The sequence below is a fragment of the Nannospalax galili genome, unplaced genomic scaffold (assembly GCF_000622305.1).
Source record: "Nannospalax galili isolate Female #2095 unplaced genomic scaffold, S.galili_v1.0 scaffold18, whole genome shotgun sequence".
Taxonomy (NCBI): Eukaryota; Metazoa; Chordata; class Mammalia; order Rodentia; family Spalacidae; genus Nannospalax; species Nannospalax galili.
In genome coordinates, this window is record NW_008346548.1 from 6,468,384 (window position 1) to 6,482,948 (window position 14,565).

Sequence of the window (14,565 nt, forward strand, 5' to 3'; positions counted from 1 at the left end):
TTCCCCTTTATTCCCATAGTTCCTTGTATAGCCCTCCTTCTCTCCCTCCCATTTAACTACCCCCTCTTTACACATTTCTCCCTTAGTAGCACCTGTCTCCTACTATTCTCTCTTTCCTTCTTTCCCTTTACCTCCCTGGTTCTCTTCCATTTTCCTGGTTCCTGTAGTAATATCAGGATATGTACTTAGTTATAAGGATTTGTACTAGGATCCAAAAATGAGGGAGAACATACATCTTTTGTTTTTCTGAGTCTGTGTTACTTCACTTAATCTAACAGTTTCTAAATCCACTCATTTACCTGAAATTTTCACTATTTTATCTTTCTTTACTTCAGAGTACAACTCCATTGTGTGTTGAGGCTGCCCACCTTTTAATAGGGGGCAGAGTTTGATGTGGTATTAGAAAGTACTTCCTAGCAGTCACAGATGTTCAACCTTGAAATGAGCTTTCTAACAAGAATCAAGTTACCTATAGCTTGAAGACTGTCTTTTAATTGAGTAGATGAGAACCTAGTTGAATATTGTGAGGAGGTGATTTTGCCCTGGGTGGAAAAAGGAACAGGTGGTCACTAAGAACCCTTAGGTCCTGTGGTCTTTGGTTCCCCGGCTCTGGCTCTGGTTCTGGCTCTGCTCCATGGACCTCAGATGATATCTGACAAGACTGACACCTGTCTTCATCCTGGGTCAGTGGCCCTGGAGTCAAGATACTCCCATCAATCTTAATGTCTTCCTAATATTCCTCCAAAATTCATAATATAGAGTATCTTAAATCCAAACATGGAAATGACCTCACATGTCAGGTTTCACATAGGTGCTGCCATTTCTTACTTTGTCCAAACACAAATGAACTGTTGCAGGACCTTGGAATACCTAATTCGACACCTGGCCCACATTGCCTCGTTCAGCAGCAAGACCAACATGCATGCCAGGAACCTGGCCCTGGTGTGGGCCCCCAATCTCCTCAGGTAACTACCAGTTTCTTACCAACCCCCGGGCTCTGAGCCCACTCATGGAAACAAAGCTTAGGTGCTTCAAAATGGAAGCCCCTGAAAGACAAACTTGTGGCTAAGTGATCCTTTTATAACATATGAATTGAAAGTGCTTTTAAGAACTGGGGTTCTTTGTCCTTAACTTGGAAACTCTGGTTCCAAAGGCATTTGTTGGCTACAGTCCTAGTGTGGCTAACATTATAAGTCTGTATGTTACCATTTCTTGAAAAGGCCTCTTTGGTCTCTGAGATTGTTTGGCTTTTCTTGGCTTTAGTAGGGTCACAGCTAGCTCTAACTTGAAACAGCTGCTTCAAGCGATTGGTAAATGATGACTTGTCCCACAGGACAAGGTGGAGGGGGAGCTTCTGAAGTAAAAAGAAATCAGTTCCTATACATTTATAGACAGTGTTTATGGTCTTGTAATATAGACTGCCTGACAGTGGTTTCCAGACTGTTCAATGGATTGGGCTTCACCACCTTTGGGAGAGTCTCTTTGATTGATCATAAAAAGTTAAAATATGGGGCCTGTGTATAGGGCTACCAGCTGTCCTTACTGCATCCAATTGTAAGACAGACTCTGAATGTTTCTTCCATGACAGGTCTAAAGAAATTGAAGCCACTGGTTGCAATGGAGATGCAGCCTTCCTGGCAGTCCGGGTCCAACAGGTGGTGATTGAGTTCATATTGAATCATGTGGATCAAATCTTCAACAACGGTGCTCCTGGGACTCTGCAACAGGATGGTAATGGCTCCCCTAACATATCCCCCACAAACTTATCCTCCTTTCTTGCCCTAGTCATGGAGACCAAGAATAAATAAGGATGAAGGTGAGAGGGAGAATTAGAGTTCAAGGTCATCCTTGGGTACATATCAGGTTTGAAGCCAACCTAGACTACTACCTGAGACATCATCTCAAAAGATTAATAAATGAGAGTAGACTTTAGTTCTGACTGAGCATGGGTATGTATGTACTGACAACTGTATTACTATTTGTGATGCATTACTGTCACATTGTCATAAGCTCTAACTATGATGACAATGATACATGTATATTATATGCATATCCATATAACAATGGGTGCATTTGCATGTAGCCTTAGCATGTTTCTGATCCAGTATATACACGGCCTCTCCCTGGAATGGGATGTGTAGAGAACTGGGATAATGTTATCGTTTTAGTGAGTCAGTAATCTATCATCTAAAGTACTGACAACATTCTTCTTCATGATTAGAATTTATGATGATTATCTTTATTTTCATTTTATTTAGAAAACCCTTATGTTTTCCCTTTGAAATCTTAGGTTAATAGAGGCAATGTGTTCACACTCACATATAGATCCAAAATGCATTCATTCTCTTTACAAACATTTCCTGAGTACTTTGTTCAGCCCTGGTCCAAGCAGGAAGCATACAAAATGAATGTGTGTGTTTCTAGGCATCTTTTAATGAAATAATAAACCCTAGGAGTGAAATTATTGGTGCTGCTTAAACTTCTATGAGTCTAATTAATAGAGAAATCATAAATCCAATTGCCTTAATGACCATTTATGTTCAAGAACGTTTTTCTAATGTGTTATCACAATTACTTAATAGGCTTGTGAAGGCACAGAAATACTGAATCCCCAGCCCCTAGACGTTCTGATCTAAACAATCTAGAGTATTCCTGATAAAGTATGTTTCTAAGAAGTTTCCACATGATGCCAGCACTGTTCATCAGAGTTCACACTTGGAGAGCCAATAGTATACCAAAACCATAGCTGTAAATGTCTGTTAGCTGATTGAAGCATTCTTTCCACCTTAGATGATGTATTTAGGAAAACCAGTATTCTCATCAGAACAAGATATTTAAATGAACATCAAATTTAGATGCCTTAATTGAGAAAGTAGTAAATCAAATCTAGGTCTCCATGTCCCAAACCCTGACTTGAAGGTATAGATATAATATTTACCTATTGACTATGTAATGTTGGGTATCATATTGCATAGTTCTCCTGTTCCATTTCCTTATTGTCTTTCATACTAACAATGGCTTCCAGAGCTTCTGAGAGAACGTGATCTGTATAACACCACTGAACAAAAGTCGAGTGTGCTTACTAGGTGATAAATACATCTCATCTAACATAGACATCTAACCCATTAAGAGATTTTTGCACATTGCTCCAGTTTTGTAGATGTGTCATACAATCCAGTATGGGAAGACAGATGTGTCATTTAATACAGGCCAGGGAACTTGTAATATCACCAAAATTTATTAAAAGTAAATATGTATCAGATACCTCCTAGATACCAAATACTGTCCTGGGTACTGGAGACATATTTGTGTACAAAATGGCAAAGACCCTACCTTCCACAGAGCTATGCTATGGTTGGGAACGCAGGCAATGTATCTATAAGTCCTAAGTATATTTGTCTTCAAAGACAATAAACACCATAAAGAAGATACAGCAGGATAATAGAGTGCCCAGTGATATGAGAATGTTATCTGTAACAGAGTGGTTATAATCTCTGAGGAAGTGGATCAAGACCATAATGACACAGGGAACTAGTTACTCATGTGAGGACCTGGGGACAAATGTTCCAAAGTCAGGAAATATAAAAGTTCTAAGATAAAAAATGAAGTGTTTCAGGAAGTAGGCTAATGTGGGCAGAGCTATTGAGGTCTCCAAAGTAGGGTACCCCACCCTAGTAGGCTCCAAAGACCAAAGAAGTCATTTATGAGCATTGGAAACTACAAGAACTTCTACAGGAAATTTTTCCATTTATTTTTGTCTCAGACATATATATATATATATTGAGGTAAGGTCTCATGTAGTCCAGGCTGATCTTGAACTCACTTATAGTAGAGGATGACCCTGAATTTCTGACCCTTCTACCTCTACCTCCCCAGTGCTCACATTGTAAGCATGAGACACCACACCTAGTTGACACCATGCTAGAGATCGAACCCAGGGCTCTGTGCATGCTAGCCAAATGAGTCATGTCCCTGGCTCTGTTCTGTACATGTTTGTAAACCACTGGCTTCCTGATCAGTATGCTGTGTTCTCAGACTCTTGAGCAAGCACAGGGTTATTAATAGGAAGTACAGGATCTGGACATACTCACTGCCATATCTTGAAGAGCACCAAAGCTGGAAGAAGGGAGACCAGTTAAGGAGCCACTGCAGGAATCAGGTGGAAGATTCTGCCCTATACTAACATGTCAGCAGCAGAGGGAGGATGGTGGCTATGTGAAGGATGTATTTTGGAGGCAGAGTTATAAGATTTGTTTATAGGTCATGGCTTGAGGGACAGCTACATCAAAGAAGGGGCCAAGTAATAAATAACTACTCCATGCTAAGCATGGTAGTTTGTGCCCATGATCCCAGCACTCAGGGGGCTGAGACAGGGGCTTTGCCACAGGTTGAAGCCAACCTGGGCTGCATAGTGAGTTCCAAGCCAGCCTGGGATACAGAGTGAGACCTATCTCAAAAATACATAAGGAAAAAATAAAAAGATTCTCCAGGATATGGCTTACATGGTTGGGGGCCCTGGTGCTATTTGCTAACATGGAGAAAATGAGAGGTTCCTGTGTAGAGGTGAGGAACCACAATGAACATCTCAGAGATACCTGCCACATATCTAAGCAGAACCGATGAATAGGCCTCAGGTCCAGGCTCCCTCTGGAGCCTACACCCCAGCCTCCCGAAGCTATAGTTTATGATCTTCCCATTGTCTCAGTTGTTCCCAGAGTGATTTAGTTTTTAATATAAATTTTTAATTAATTCTTTGAGAATTTCATGAAATGTATTTTGAACATACTCACTTCTAATTCCTCCCTTTTCCAGATCCACCCCATACCTCCCCACCCCTCCCACCTTCATGTCCTCTTTATTTTTTTAATAACCCATGAAGTTCAGCTTGTGATGCCCACGTACTCACAGGTATGGGTCCATCCACTGGAGCCTGGTCAACCTACCAGGGGACACACACTTAAATAATAAAATTGATTCTCCCTCCCATGGAAGCCATCAACTGTCAGTAGCCCCTTGGTGATGGGTAGAGATATTCATGAGTCCTTTCCTCCATGCTAAAATGTTGACTGGCTTGATCTTGTGCAAGTCTTATACAAGCAACCATGGCTGCTGTGGGTTCATGAGTGCAGTGGTCCTGTCATGTCCAGAAAACACTGTTTAGCTCAGGTCCTCCCCAATCTCTGTTATCTTACAGTCTTTCTGCCCCCTCTTCTGGGATGGTCCCTGAGCCTTGGGAGGGATCATATAGACCTCTCATTTGTGGATCTCTGCACTTTGACCAGTTGTGAGTTTCTGTGTTAACCACTGTCCATTGCACAAAGAAACTTCTCTGATGGGGCTTGAGAGCTGCACTAGTCTGTGGACATAGAGAGATGAATTTAGAGAGCAGTTTGGTGCTATGTGCATTTAGCAAACTAATAGTAGTAGGTTTATCCCTGGGGCTGGTAATTTCCCCCAACCATGGGGTCTTAGCCAGATTTAGAATACCTGGCATTTCCTCCTGTCCTCCTTAAATCCAATCAGAAAACCTTTGGTTACCCCCATAACATTCAAGCTACTATTTATTGTACCATAGGCATATCTTGCCACACTAGTCATTGTTGTAGTTCACAGGGTTTACAGCTGGGTAAGACTGTTGATGACATTCTCCCACCCTCAGCAGCCTGCGTAGCACCTTCTGGTATGCGAAAGCTAGCCAGCAGGGAGGAAGCTTCTTGGTCAATACCAACTTGATTTCTCCACATCCTGTGACCAAAGCATATGGTGTTTTGGGCAATAGGGTCTTATCATTGAATTCTGGTGGGCAACCAAGAGAAGTTTCAATAGCCTATATTGTATTGGGGGTCTCTGGAACACCTCTAACCAACAGTTTGAGAGGAGGTATCCCACACCTGGCACTGACTCTTTCATTCAGTAACCTATGGCTTCTGGGATGAGCATAATCCCCTGTGTAGGGTAATGCAAGCAAACTCTTTTATATGAATATATATATTGAAGAAACTTACAAAAGAGTAGATTTTCATCTGGCTTTTTGAAGCATTCTCAATGTTAGTTATCCCTCCTTTCACCCTGTCCTCTGCCCTCCCCTCTTCTCCCTACCTAAACCTCCCTCCCCATAATACCCCTTTCCCTTCATAGCACATGTGTTCTACTATCCCCCTCCCTTAAGACCTTTCTTCCCCCTCACCTCAGTGGTCTCTTTCTACTTCCTGGATTCCACAGGTACTCCACATTAAACACAAATCTAAAGATTTGAGGCTAAGAATCACTTATGAGTGAGAACATGAGACATTTGTCTTTCTGGGTCTGGTTTACCTCACACAGTATAATGTTTTCCAGTTCCATCCATTTACCTGAAATTTTCATAAAGTAGCAAAAATAATAAATAACCTAAAAATCTATAAACAAATATTGAAAGTAAATTTAATGTCAGTAGTTTTAACCTCCTTTGAATTAAATTGGAAAAGTGGGTTAAGTTAAGAAACTTTGCTGACCTGTTTTCAGGACCACACGATGTATTTCACTGCATCCTGAAGAAGGGTTGCCATGGTTATCCTGCCTAGAAGCACCCACTGGCACACACTGTCTCCATTGTCTACATAGCCCTCTTCTGTGGCTTCAAGTCCTTCCACCCAGAGAGTGCCATCTCTGCAAAGAGAAATGGTCCTACCAAGCTGCTTTCTGAACACAGGAGAGCACTATTCCAAACATGGCCTAAGTTACCCCAAGTCTCTTCACACCTTCAAAAGTCACAGGAAGCTGACCTGATCACCAAAGACCAAGTGGAAACAAACTTATTTTTCTCTTAAATCAGGATTTCTGAACCTCAGCACTGTTGATATTTATTGCCAGATAGTTCCTATTGTGAGACACTGTTCTATGAATTATGTAACTTTTAGCAGCTTTCTGGCTTCCACCTACTAGGTGCCAGTGGCTTTCGCACATGCATGTGTGGCCATCAAAAATGTCTCTATTGATCTATATGTTGCTGAAGACAGGACACAGGACTTGGGGCACTGGAGCTGGAACTGACCTGGAAGACCAGCTCTAGTAGTTTCAGAAGATACTATGCAAGGTGCTAAGGGAGAAAATCAATCAATGGTCCTACCCAGCTGTGAAATCTAATAACCATAACAATGACCTGCACAGAAAACTATCTCTATTGGTGCAGTGGTTGCACTTTTATCTTGGGGGCAATCAGCAGCTATCTAACTGGACTTAAAACCTTCTCAGTGGGAGGGAACTCATGTGTGGTTCTGTGAACATAGCCAAATGGCTGGAGAGAAAACCCTACATATGTCACATACCTAGACAAACATAATTTCTTACTATATACCAAATATGTTTCCTTATATTTATATACAAGTATACCTCCTACCATTCATTAAAGAAGCTTCTTTTTGCAACAGATGGAGATTATTACAGAGTTCCAAAACTGGACAAACACAGAGAACAAGTGTCTATGAGATGTCCAGACTTAAGTGACACACCTACAGTGGAACCTCTACACCTAAGGCTCAAGAAACATGGCAGAACAGGGGGTAGAGAGAACACTAATACATCTCTCAACTCTCACCAGCAAAGCTTCCTCATACAACAGAGGGCAATTAACACAGACAGTTACAACTGGCCAAAACATAGAGAATAAGAGACTGCAGAGTGCCTGTCCCTGGATAGGAGCCCTATATTAAACTTCTGCTACTCAGGAGTCACGGATGATTGTGGAAGAGGGGCCTCTAGAAAGATTGTAAGAGCCAGGGGTAGTAGATGACCACAAGGAAACAGAGTTTTCCAGGTGGCTGGGAACTTGCTCATATGAACTTACAGCAATGGTGACAGCATGCATAAGACCTATGCAAACTCAAACCAGACAAAAACCCAACATAGAACTTGGGAAATAGGTAAGAAGCCCCAACTTCAGCTGAGGAACTGTTGGCAGCTGACCACTGCTGGGTGAGGGAGAGTTGCTCTTCTTTAAGGGAGTTATACTAGATAAGCTGAACAGGCTCTAGTGGATGAACAGACACTGAGGGACATTTTGGTACACCAACTGGACTTGATAGGAGCCTTAACATATATGACAGAATGCATGAAATCTGGTAGAGGGGCCACAGGAGCACGCAGATAGGGGAGGAAGTCCAAACATGATTAAGATGTATGAAATGCACAAAAATTAAAAAATAAATAAAATAAAAAATAAAAAAATATATTGAAAAAAAATGTCTGCAGAGGTAGGCATGGTAACATACTCCTGAACTCATAGCACTTGAGAGATAGAGGCAGCAGAATCACAAGTTCAAAGTCATCCTTGGCTACACAGCAAATTCAAGGCCAGCCTGGGCTACATGAGACCCTATCTCAAAAAGCAGTGTCCTTTGGCAGAGTGAGAGGAAGATATGCAAATCGCCTCAAGTCAAGAACCACTGACAGAGAAGAGAGAATCTTGTACACCAACCTTGCTATCATTACTTTCATTTCTAAAAGAATACCACAGAGTTGGAATGGCTAGCTATAATACAAATCCTGTAAGACAAGGGGCAGTGAGGAAAGAGCCACCTCTGTCTGAGGGAACAGTACAGTATGTACATGGGCTGTTCCTGCAGAGACAGAAGCCTAGGCGGCCCAGGGGGAGTAGAGTCAAGCTGGCATTACCTTGGAGTGTGTGTTCATCAGCTGTGGGGGAAGAAGGACAGTTTGCTGCATCACCTTAGGTGAGCTGAGCCACGTTCCTATCTGGTCAAAGCACTTAGCAGAGTTTTCAGAATCAATGACCCATTGCTGTAAGTCTGGATCATTGTAGATGTTTGGCACATATTTGTGGAATGAATGAATGAATGAATGAATGAATGAATGAATGAATGAATAGATGAATAGTCCCTATAGGCAAAGTATGGAAAGCAGTTACACTGGGCGTGGTGGCTCACACCTTTAATCCTAGCACTCAGGAGGCAGAGGCAGTCAGATCTCTTGAGTCTCAGGCCAGCCTGGGGATCTCTATAAGTTCAAGGCAAAACTGATCTACAAAGAGAGTTCTAGGCCAGCCAGGGCTACATAGTGAGACCCTGTCTCAAAATTAAAAAAGCAGTTATCTCCTTTCTCCTGATGGGACAGTTACCTCCTACAGCCCCTCACTGCCCTCAACCTAATATAGCCAAGGAGAGCTGCCAGTTTCCTGTGTGTAGCCTCAGTTCCAGACCCCACCTTACCCAAGAAAAGCCAGTTGGCACCCAGCCCCTATCAAGGGGTTGGGATGGAGGGGCTGTGGATGAAGGATCTGGCTGGGTCTGGAGCTTGGACCTGCCCCCAGGCTGAGTTCTTCTCTTTGCTTTACAGAAAACTGGCCCATGACAAAGAGCCTGACCCTGCCAGCCCTGTCCCTGCCCATGAAGTTGGTGAGCTTGGAGGAGGCTCAGGCCCGAAGCCTGGCTACAAACCACCCTGCTCGGAAGGAAAGGCGGGAGAACAGCTTGCCCGAGATCGTCCCTCCCATGGGCACCCTCTTCCACACTGTTCTTGAGCTACCAGACAACAAGTAAATGGCATTCTTTTAGAATTCTGGGAGATTTGTGGGTAGAAGGGGACAAAGGAAGAAAGGTGTCCAGTCTCATGACCATAATTGATGTAGTGTGGGTTGGGGTACAGTCCAGGTAGGGTGTAAAGAAATATCTCAGAAGAGAAGGAAGCTGTCTCCACAACTCTCACCTGTGGTGATACCTTCACCCACAACCCCAAAGTTACTGAGAGTTCTGATCACCCACCAAAGACCCCAGACACCAGGTGAGTCACAAGCCCCTTCTTCCTTAGCTTGGACTGTCTAGGCCTAGAGTTTATAAAAGTGAGTTTTCCAAAAACAAATACATGACTCCCTCCCCCTGACCTCAGATGCCCCAATGACATCACAAAAGGCATAGAGATTAAGTCTAAGATAGAGGGCAAGCTGACAAATGGCGCCACTCTAGGCCGAGGGTTCTGGGTGTCAGTCAGCACTTGGGGATGGCATTCTTAGTTTCCTTGCTTCTTCTCAACCTGTCAGAGCCTCCCACCCTTCTTTTTATGTCTGTCTATGTGCATGCTTGTGTGTGTTCATGCGGACGTGTGTGTGTACCAGTGCATACATGCGTGGAGGCCAGAGGACAACTTCAAGTGTTGTTCCTCAGGAGTCACTCACCTTGTTTTGTGAGACAGGGTCTCTTACTGGCCTGGGGGATCACTGAATGGGCTGTCAGCCTCAGGGATTCACTATCTCTGCCTCCCAGGAGCTGAGACTACAAGCACGTGTCACCATGCCCAGCTTTTTTTACATGGATTCTCAGATTCAACTCATGCCCTCATGTTTGAGTGGCAAGAATGTTACTAACTTTGCCCCCACCCCTGATTTTAGTAGGCAACCAAATTTGTCTGTGGCCTTGAGGAAATGGGCCTTTGCTTTCACTTCTGAAAGGCTAGTTTGATCACACAGGGCATTCCCAAACAGGATAGAATTGGGTTCAACTGGGATTTTAGAGGGAAACTTCTAGAAATAGCAGAGCCATTCATAACATTACATAGTTATGATGTAATGTTCTTTCTCAGTTTAAAAACTCCCTTGAAAGATTGAGACCAAGAGGATCATGAGTTCAAGCCAGCCTGGGCTACTTAAGGCCCTGTCTCAAAACAAAACTAAACAGGGCTGTAGAGATGACTCAACAGTTAAGAGTACTTACTGCTTTTCCAGAGGACCTGAGTTTGGTTCTCAGCACCCAAATCAGGTAACCTGTAACTCCACTCTAGGGGATCTATAGCTCTTAGGCTCTGAGGGCACATGCACTCACATGCACATGCATGCATATATAAACTAATCTATATGGCTTGGCTTTTTTAGGAGAAAGCTTTCAAGTAAGTCAAAGAAGTGGAAATCAATATTTAACCTGGGGCGCTCCGGATCGGATTCCAAATCCAAGCTGAGCAGAAACGGGAGTGTATTCGTGAGAGGACAGAGGCTCTCGGGTGAGAATCAGCAGTGTGGCTTCTGATACAAATGTTTCCTGGCTCTACTTCACCCACTAGCTCCAAGAGAGAAACTTATAAATTCACTAAGGGATCCTTTAAAAAGATAGTGATAATAATAATAATAAAGTCTTTTTTTTACTTAAAAAATATTCAGATAGTCAACCCCATACCCTCCATGTAGCTCTCCCTAATGTGAACATCGTACACAACTATAAGCCAATTATCAGAACAAAATATTGATACAATACTATTAACTAGTTCATAGACCTTATTCATACTTGACCAATTGCCCTACTAATGTCTTTTTTGTGGTCCAGGATCCAATCCTGGAGTCCACACTGCATTTGATTATCATGTCTCTCAGTCTTCTCCAATGTAGAATCATTCCCTAATTTCCGTGAACGTGATACTGTGAAAGAATACCAGTCACTTATTCTCTAGAACTAACCCTCTGTGTGAGTACACCTGATGTTTTCTCATAGTTAGGTTGAGGTTATGAATTTTTGCAGGAAACCTACAGAATTTGTGCTCTGCCTGGCTCTGAGTTATACCAGGGGGTACACAATGTCAGTGCCTTATTTTTTGTGAGGTTGACTTTGGTTACTTGGTTAAAGTGCCATGTGTACCATGCACTTCAGCGTCATTGGACTAGCTCTTGTCTGTAACAGTTATCCCTGTGACATTTCCAAATGGCCATTTTCTATCAGTTGGAATTCTGCTATAAAGAAGGTCTGTCCCTTCCCCCTCAGTATTGTTTTTTAAATGGGGATGCTTCTGCATGGGCTTATTTCTGAGCAAAGAATAGAAACTGATGCGAGAAGGAATTGAGGGAACCACTGTACAATAAGGAAGCTAGCCAGTCCAGCCTGAAGATTGTGTCAGCAAAGGGAAGATCAAGGAAATTTTCCAGAATGATTTATGTAGTGATAGACCGAACACACGATAAAGTGGATCAATCATCAAGTATAAAGTGTGAATGCTCAAATGAGCAGTCTCACCTGGATCCTGGTCTGGAAAAGAAGGAGCTACAAAAGACAATTTTAGGGTCAAACAAGAAAACTGAGTATGTATTGGCTATTAAATGCCATTGAGGAATTATAAAATTTTTATAATGTATTAATGGTTCTTAGGTAGCATATGCTAAAAATGAATTATTTAAGAATGAAGTGTAAAAATGTTGAAACTCTGGGGCTGGAGATCTTGCAGAAGACCCAGGTTCGAATCCCAGCACCCACATGGCAGCTAACAAATGTCCAAAACTCCAGTTCCAGGGGATCCGACGGCCTCTTCTGTCCTCTGTGGGCACTGCATGACACAGGTGCACTTACCTACATGTAGGCAATACACGCATACACATAAAATAAAAAAAATTTTTAAACTTCAAAACTAGGCCAGGCGTGGTGGTGCACGCCTTTAATCCCAGCACTTGGGAGGCAGAGGCAGGCAGATCTCTGTGAGTTTGAGGCCAGCCTGGTCTCCATGGCAAATCCAGGCCAGCTAGGGCTACAGGGAGACCCTGTCTCAAAAAGACCAAAAAAAAAAAAAATCAAAACTCACTTCCAGATTATTCAGTGAAACATAGAAATGAATAAATCAAATATATAGCAAGATGTTAATAACTGTTGAAACTAGACAGTATGTTTAGAAAAAGTCTTTAACTTTTGTGAATGTTTGAATTTTTTCAGTAAGTGTTGGGGAGAAATTAATTCCTATAGGAAAACTGAGAGGTAATATTTTTAAGTTCTTTCTTCAAACTCAGAGATAATTTCATACCATAGGTCAGAAAATACAGACATTAGAAATCCTCACATTTACCTGTCAGTGTGATGAAGTATACCATGGTGTCTCAGCTATTAATTAGGCTCTAAATAAGAACAAATCCAAGTGAGTAAGAGAACTGGACATTTCAATATAGAGAAGCTTCAGGGGTGATTTAATACAATGGCTCTGCCTCCATTTCTCTATGTTTTCCCCAGCTATCCTCTCCTCTTTGAGTCAGCTTCATAGACTGGCTTCCTGTGCTGTGGCCAAGTGGCTATTAAAGGCAACTTTTGCTTTTGACCATCACTATGTCCAAAGAGAAGGAAGACCATTTCTGGTAGCTTGCTCCTAAGGACACTCTGCTGTACTAAAAGTTTTCAACAAGTATCCTGCCCTCCTCTTCCCTGGTCTCAGTAACCTTCACTGGATCACAGGACCAGACCCTATGGCCAAGGGGTGCTGAGTGCTGATTGGCTGATTGGCCTGGGTTCTCAACTAGTCACTGGCATGAGGAATGGAAATCAAAGCTCAGAAGTACAAGAACTCTGTGAAGAGAGCAAAAGGAAGTAGATTCTGGGTAGGCATCTCTAACAGTTGTAAAGCCAACCCTGGAAAGGACAGGTTGTCACAGCATGGCAGAACTGATACAAATGAGAAATTAGGATTCTCAAAGGAGAATGGGGAGGGGGAAGAGTACCTGACAGGAAACTCTTAGTCCGTAATGAGAGATTGCTCACACAAATCAAAGAGAAGATTTCCGTTATAAAATGGAAGAGTTCAGTAATAAAAAGGCAAAACCCACAGAATAAAACAGATAAAAATAAAATAAATTATTTGCTTTGGTATTAATTTAGGAAGATTTCTACCCCCATATGATTTTTAAAAAGGACTGTATCCAAGGCACTGGACTAAATGGTGGTCAGTTCATGGGGTATACAGGGTGCTCATTAGGACTATGCCTCAGAGGTACCCACAAAGTGACTCACAGCCACAGCAGGTTTACCTCAGGAGTACTGTAGCAAGGTCTGAGTATTGGTAACTTTCTTTGAGACAGGGTTTCCCTGTAGCCCCAGCTAGCATGTAATTCACTATGTAGACGAGGCTGGCCTCAATCTCACAGAGGTCTGCCTGCCACTAATGGAATTAAAGGGATGTACCACCATGCCTGACCTATTGGTAACTTTTTTTCTTTTTTAAAATATTTTATTTATTTAATTGTTTATTTAAAAAACACATACTTAGAAGAAGCATTTCATTACATCAGCATTGACATATTCAACAGCAATTTTCTGAGCTAGGCTGCATCTCTTACAAAATTGGCTGTACATTTTTAGGTTTGCAGTTGAATTATTACAGTTATACAATGTTGAACTCAGTATAAACCCTATAAGGCATAAAACTGAATGGGGTTTTAGCCTTTAAAAAAGCTCTCCATTTCATTTTAAAATATACTGTTTCATACAGAAAAACTCATTTTGAATGCTACTGTCATTTTTATTGCAGTTGACATTAAGATGTTTGCACATGTGTTTCTAATCTCTATGTATCTGATTATTACTAGTCACAGTCGGTTACTTTCTGAGCTCCTTGGCATCTGAGCATGGATATAAAGTCATCAGGTAGATTTCAATGATAATGTTTTTCATATCTACTAATTACTAAGGAGCAAATTCTTATGCTTTGAAGAATTATTTTTTTAATCATTATACTTTTTTAGTTTTTAATAACTACTTGATTAGAAGCTTTTCACTACAGCTTTAACATATTCAGTAACACACTCCAGAGCAAGAGTACATCTCTTTCACAAGTGGCTGC

At 41.9% G+C, this 14,565-nt stretch overlaps 1 protein-coding gene across 1 annotated transcript in view; it reads left to right on the forward strand.

The window, feature by feature from the left end:
• The window catches only part of Arhgap31 (Rho GTPase activating protein 31), a 123,309-nt gene that overhangs the window by 95,899 nt on the left and 12,845 nt on the right, over positions 1–14,565 (forward strand). The window contains exons 5-8 of the mRNA XM_017800559.2: positions 858–965; positions 1,589–1,731; positions 9,334–9,532; positions 10,862–10,986. Coding sequence (XP_017656048.1) covers positions 858–965; positions 1,589–1,731; positions 9,334–9,532; positions 10,862–10,986 — 575 coding nt within the window. The remainder of the gene's footprint in view (positions 1–857; positions 966–1,588; positions 1,732–9,333; positions 9,533–10,861; positions 10,987–14,565) is intronic.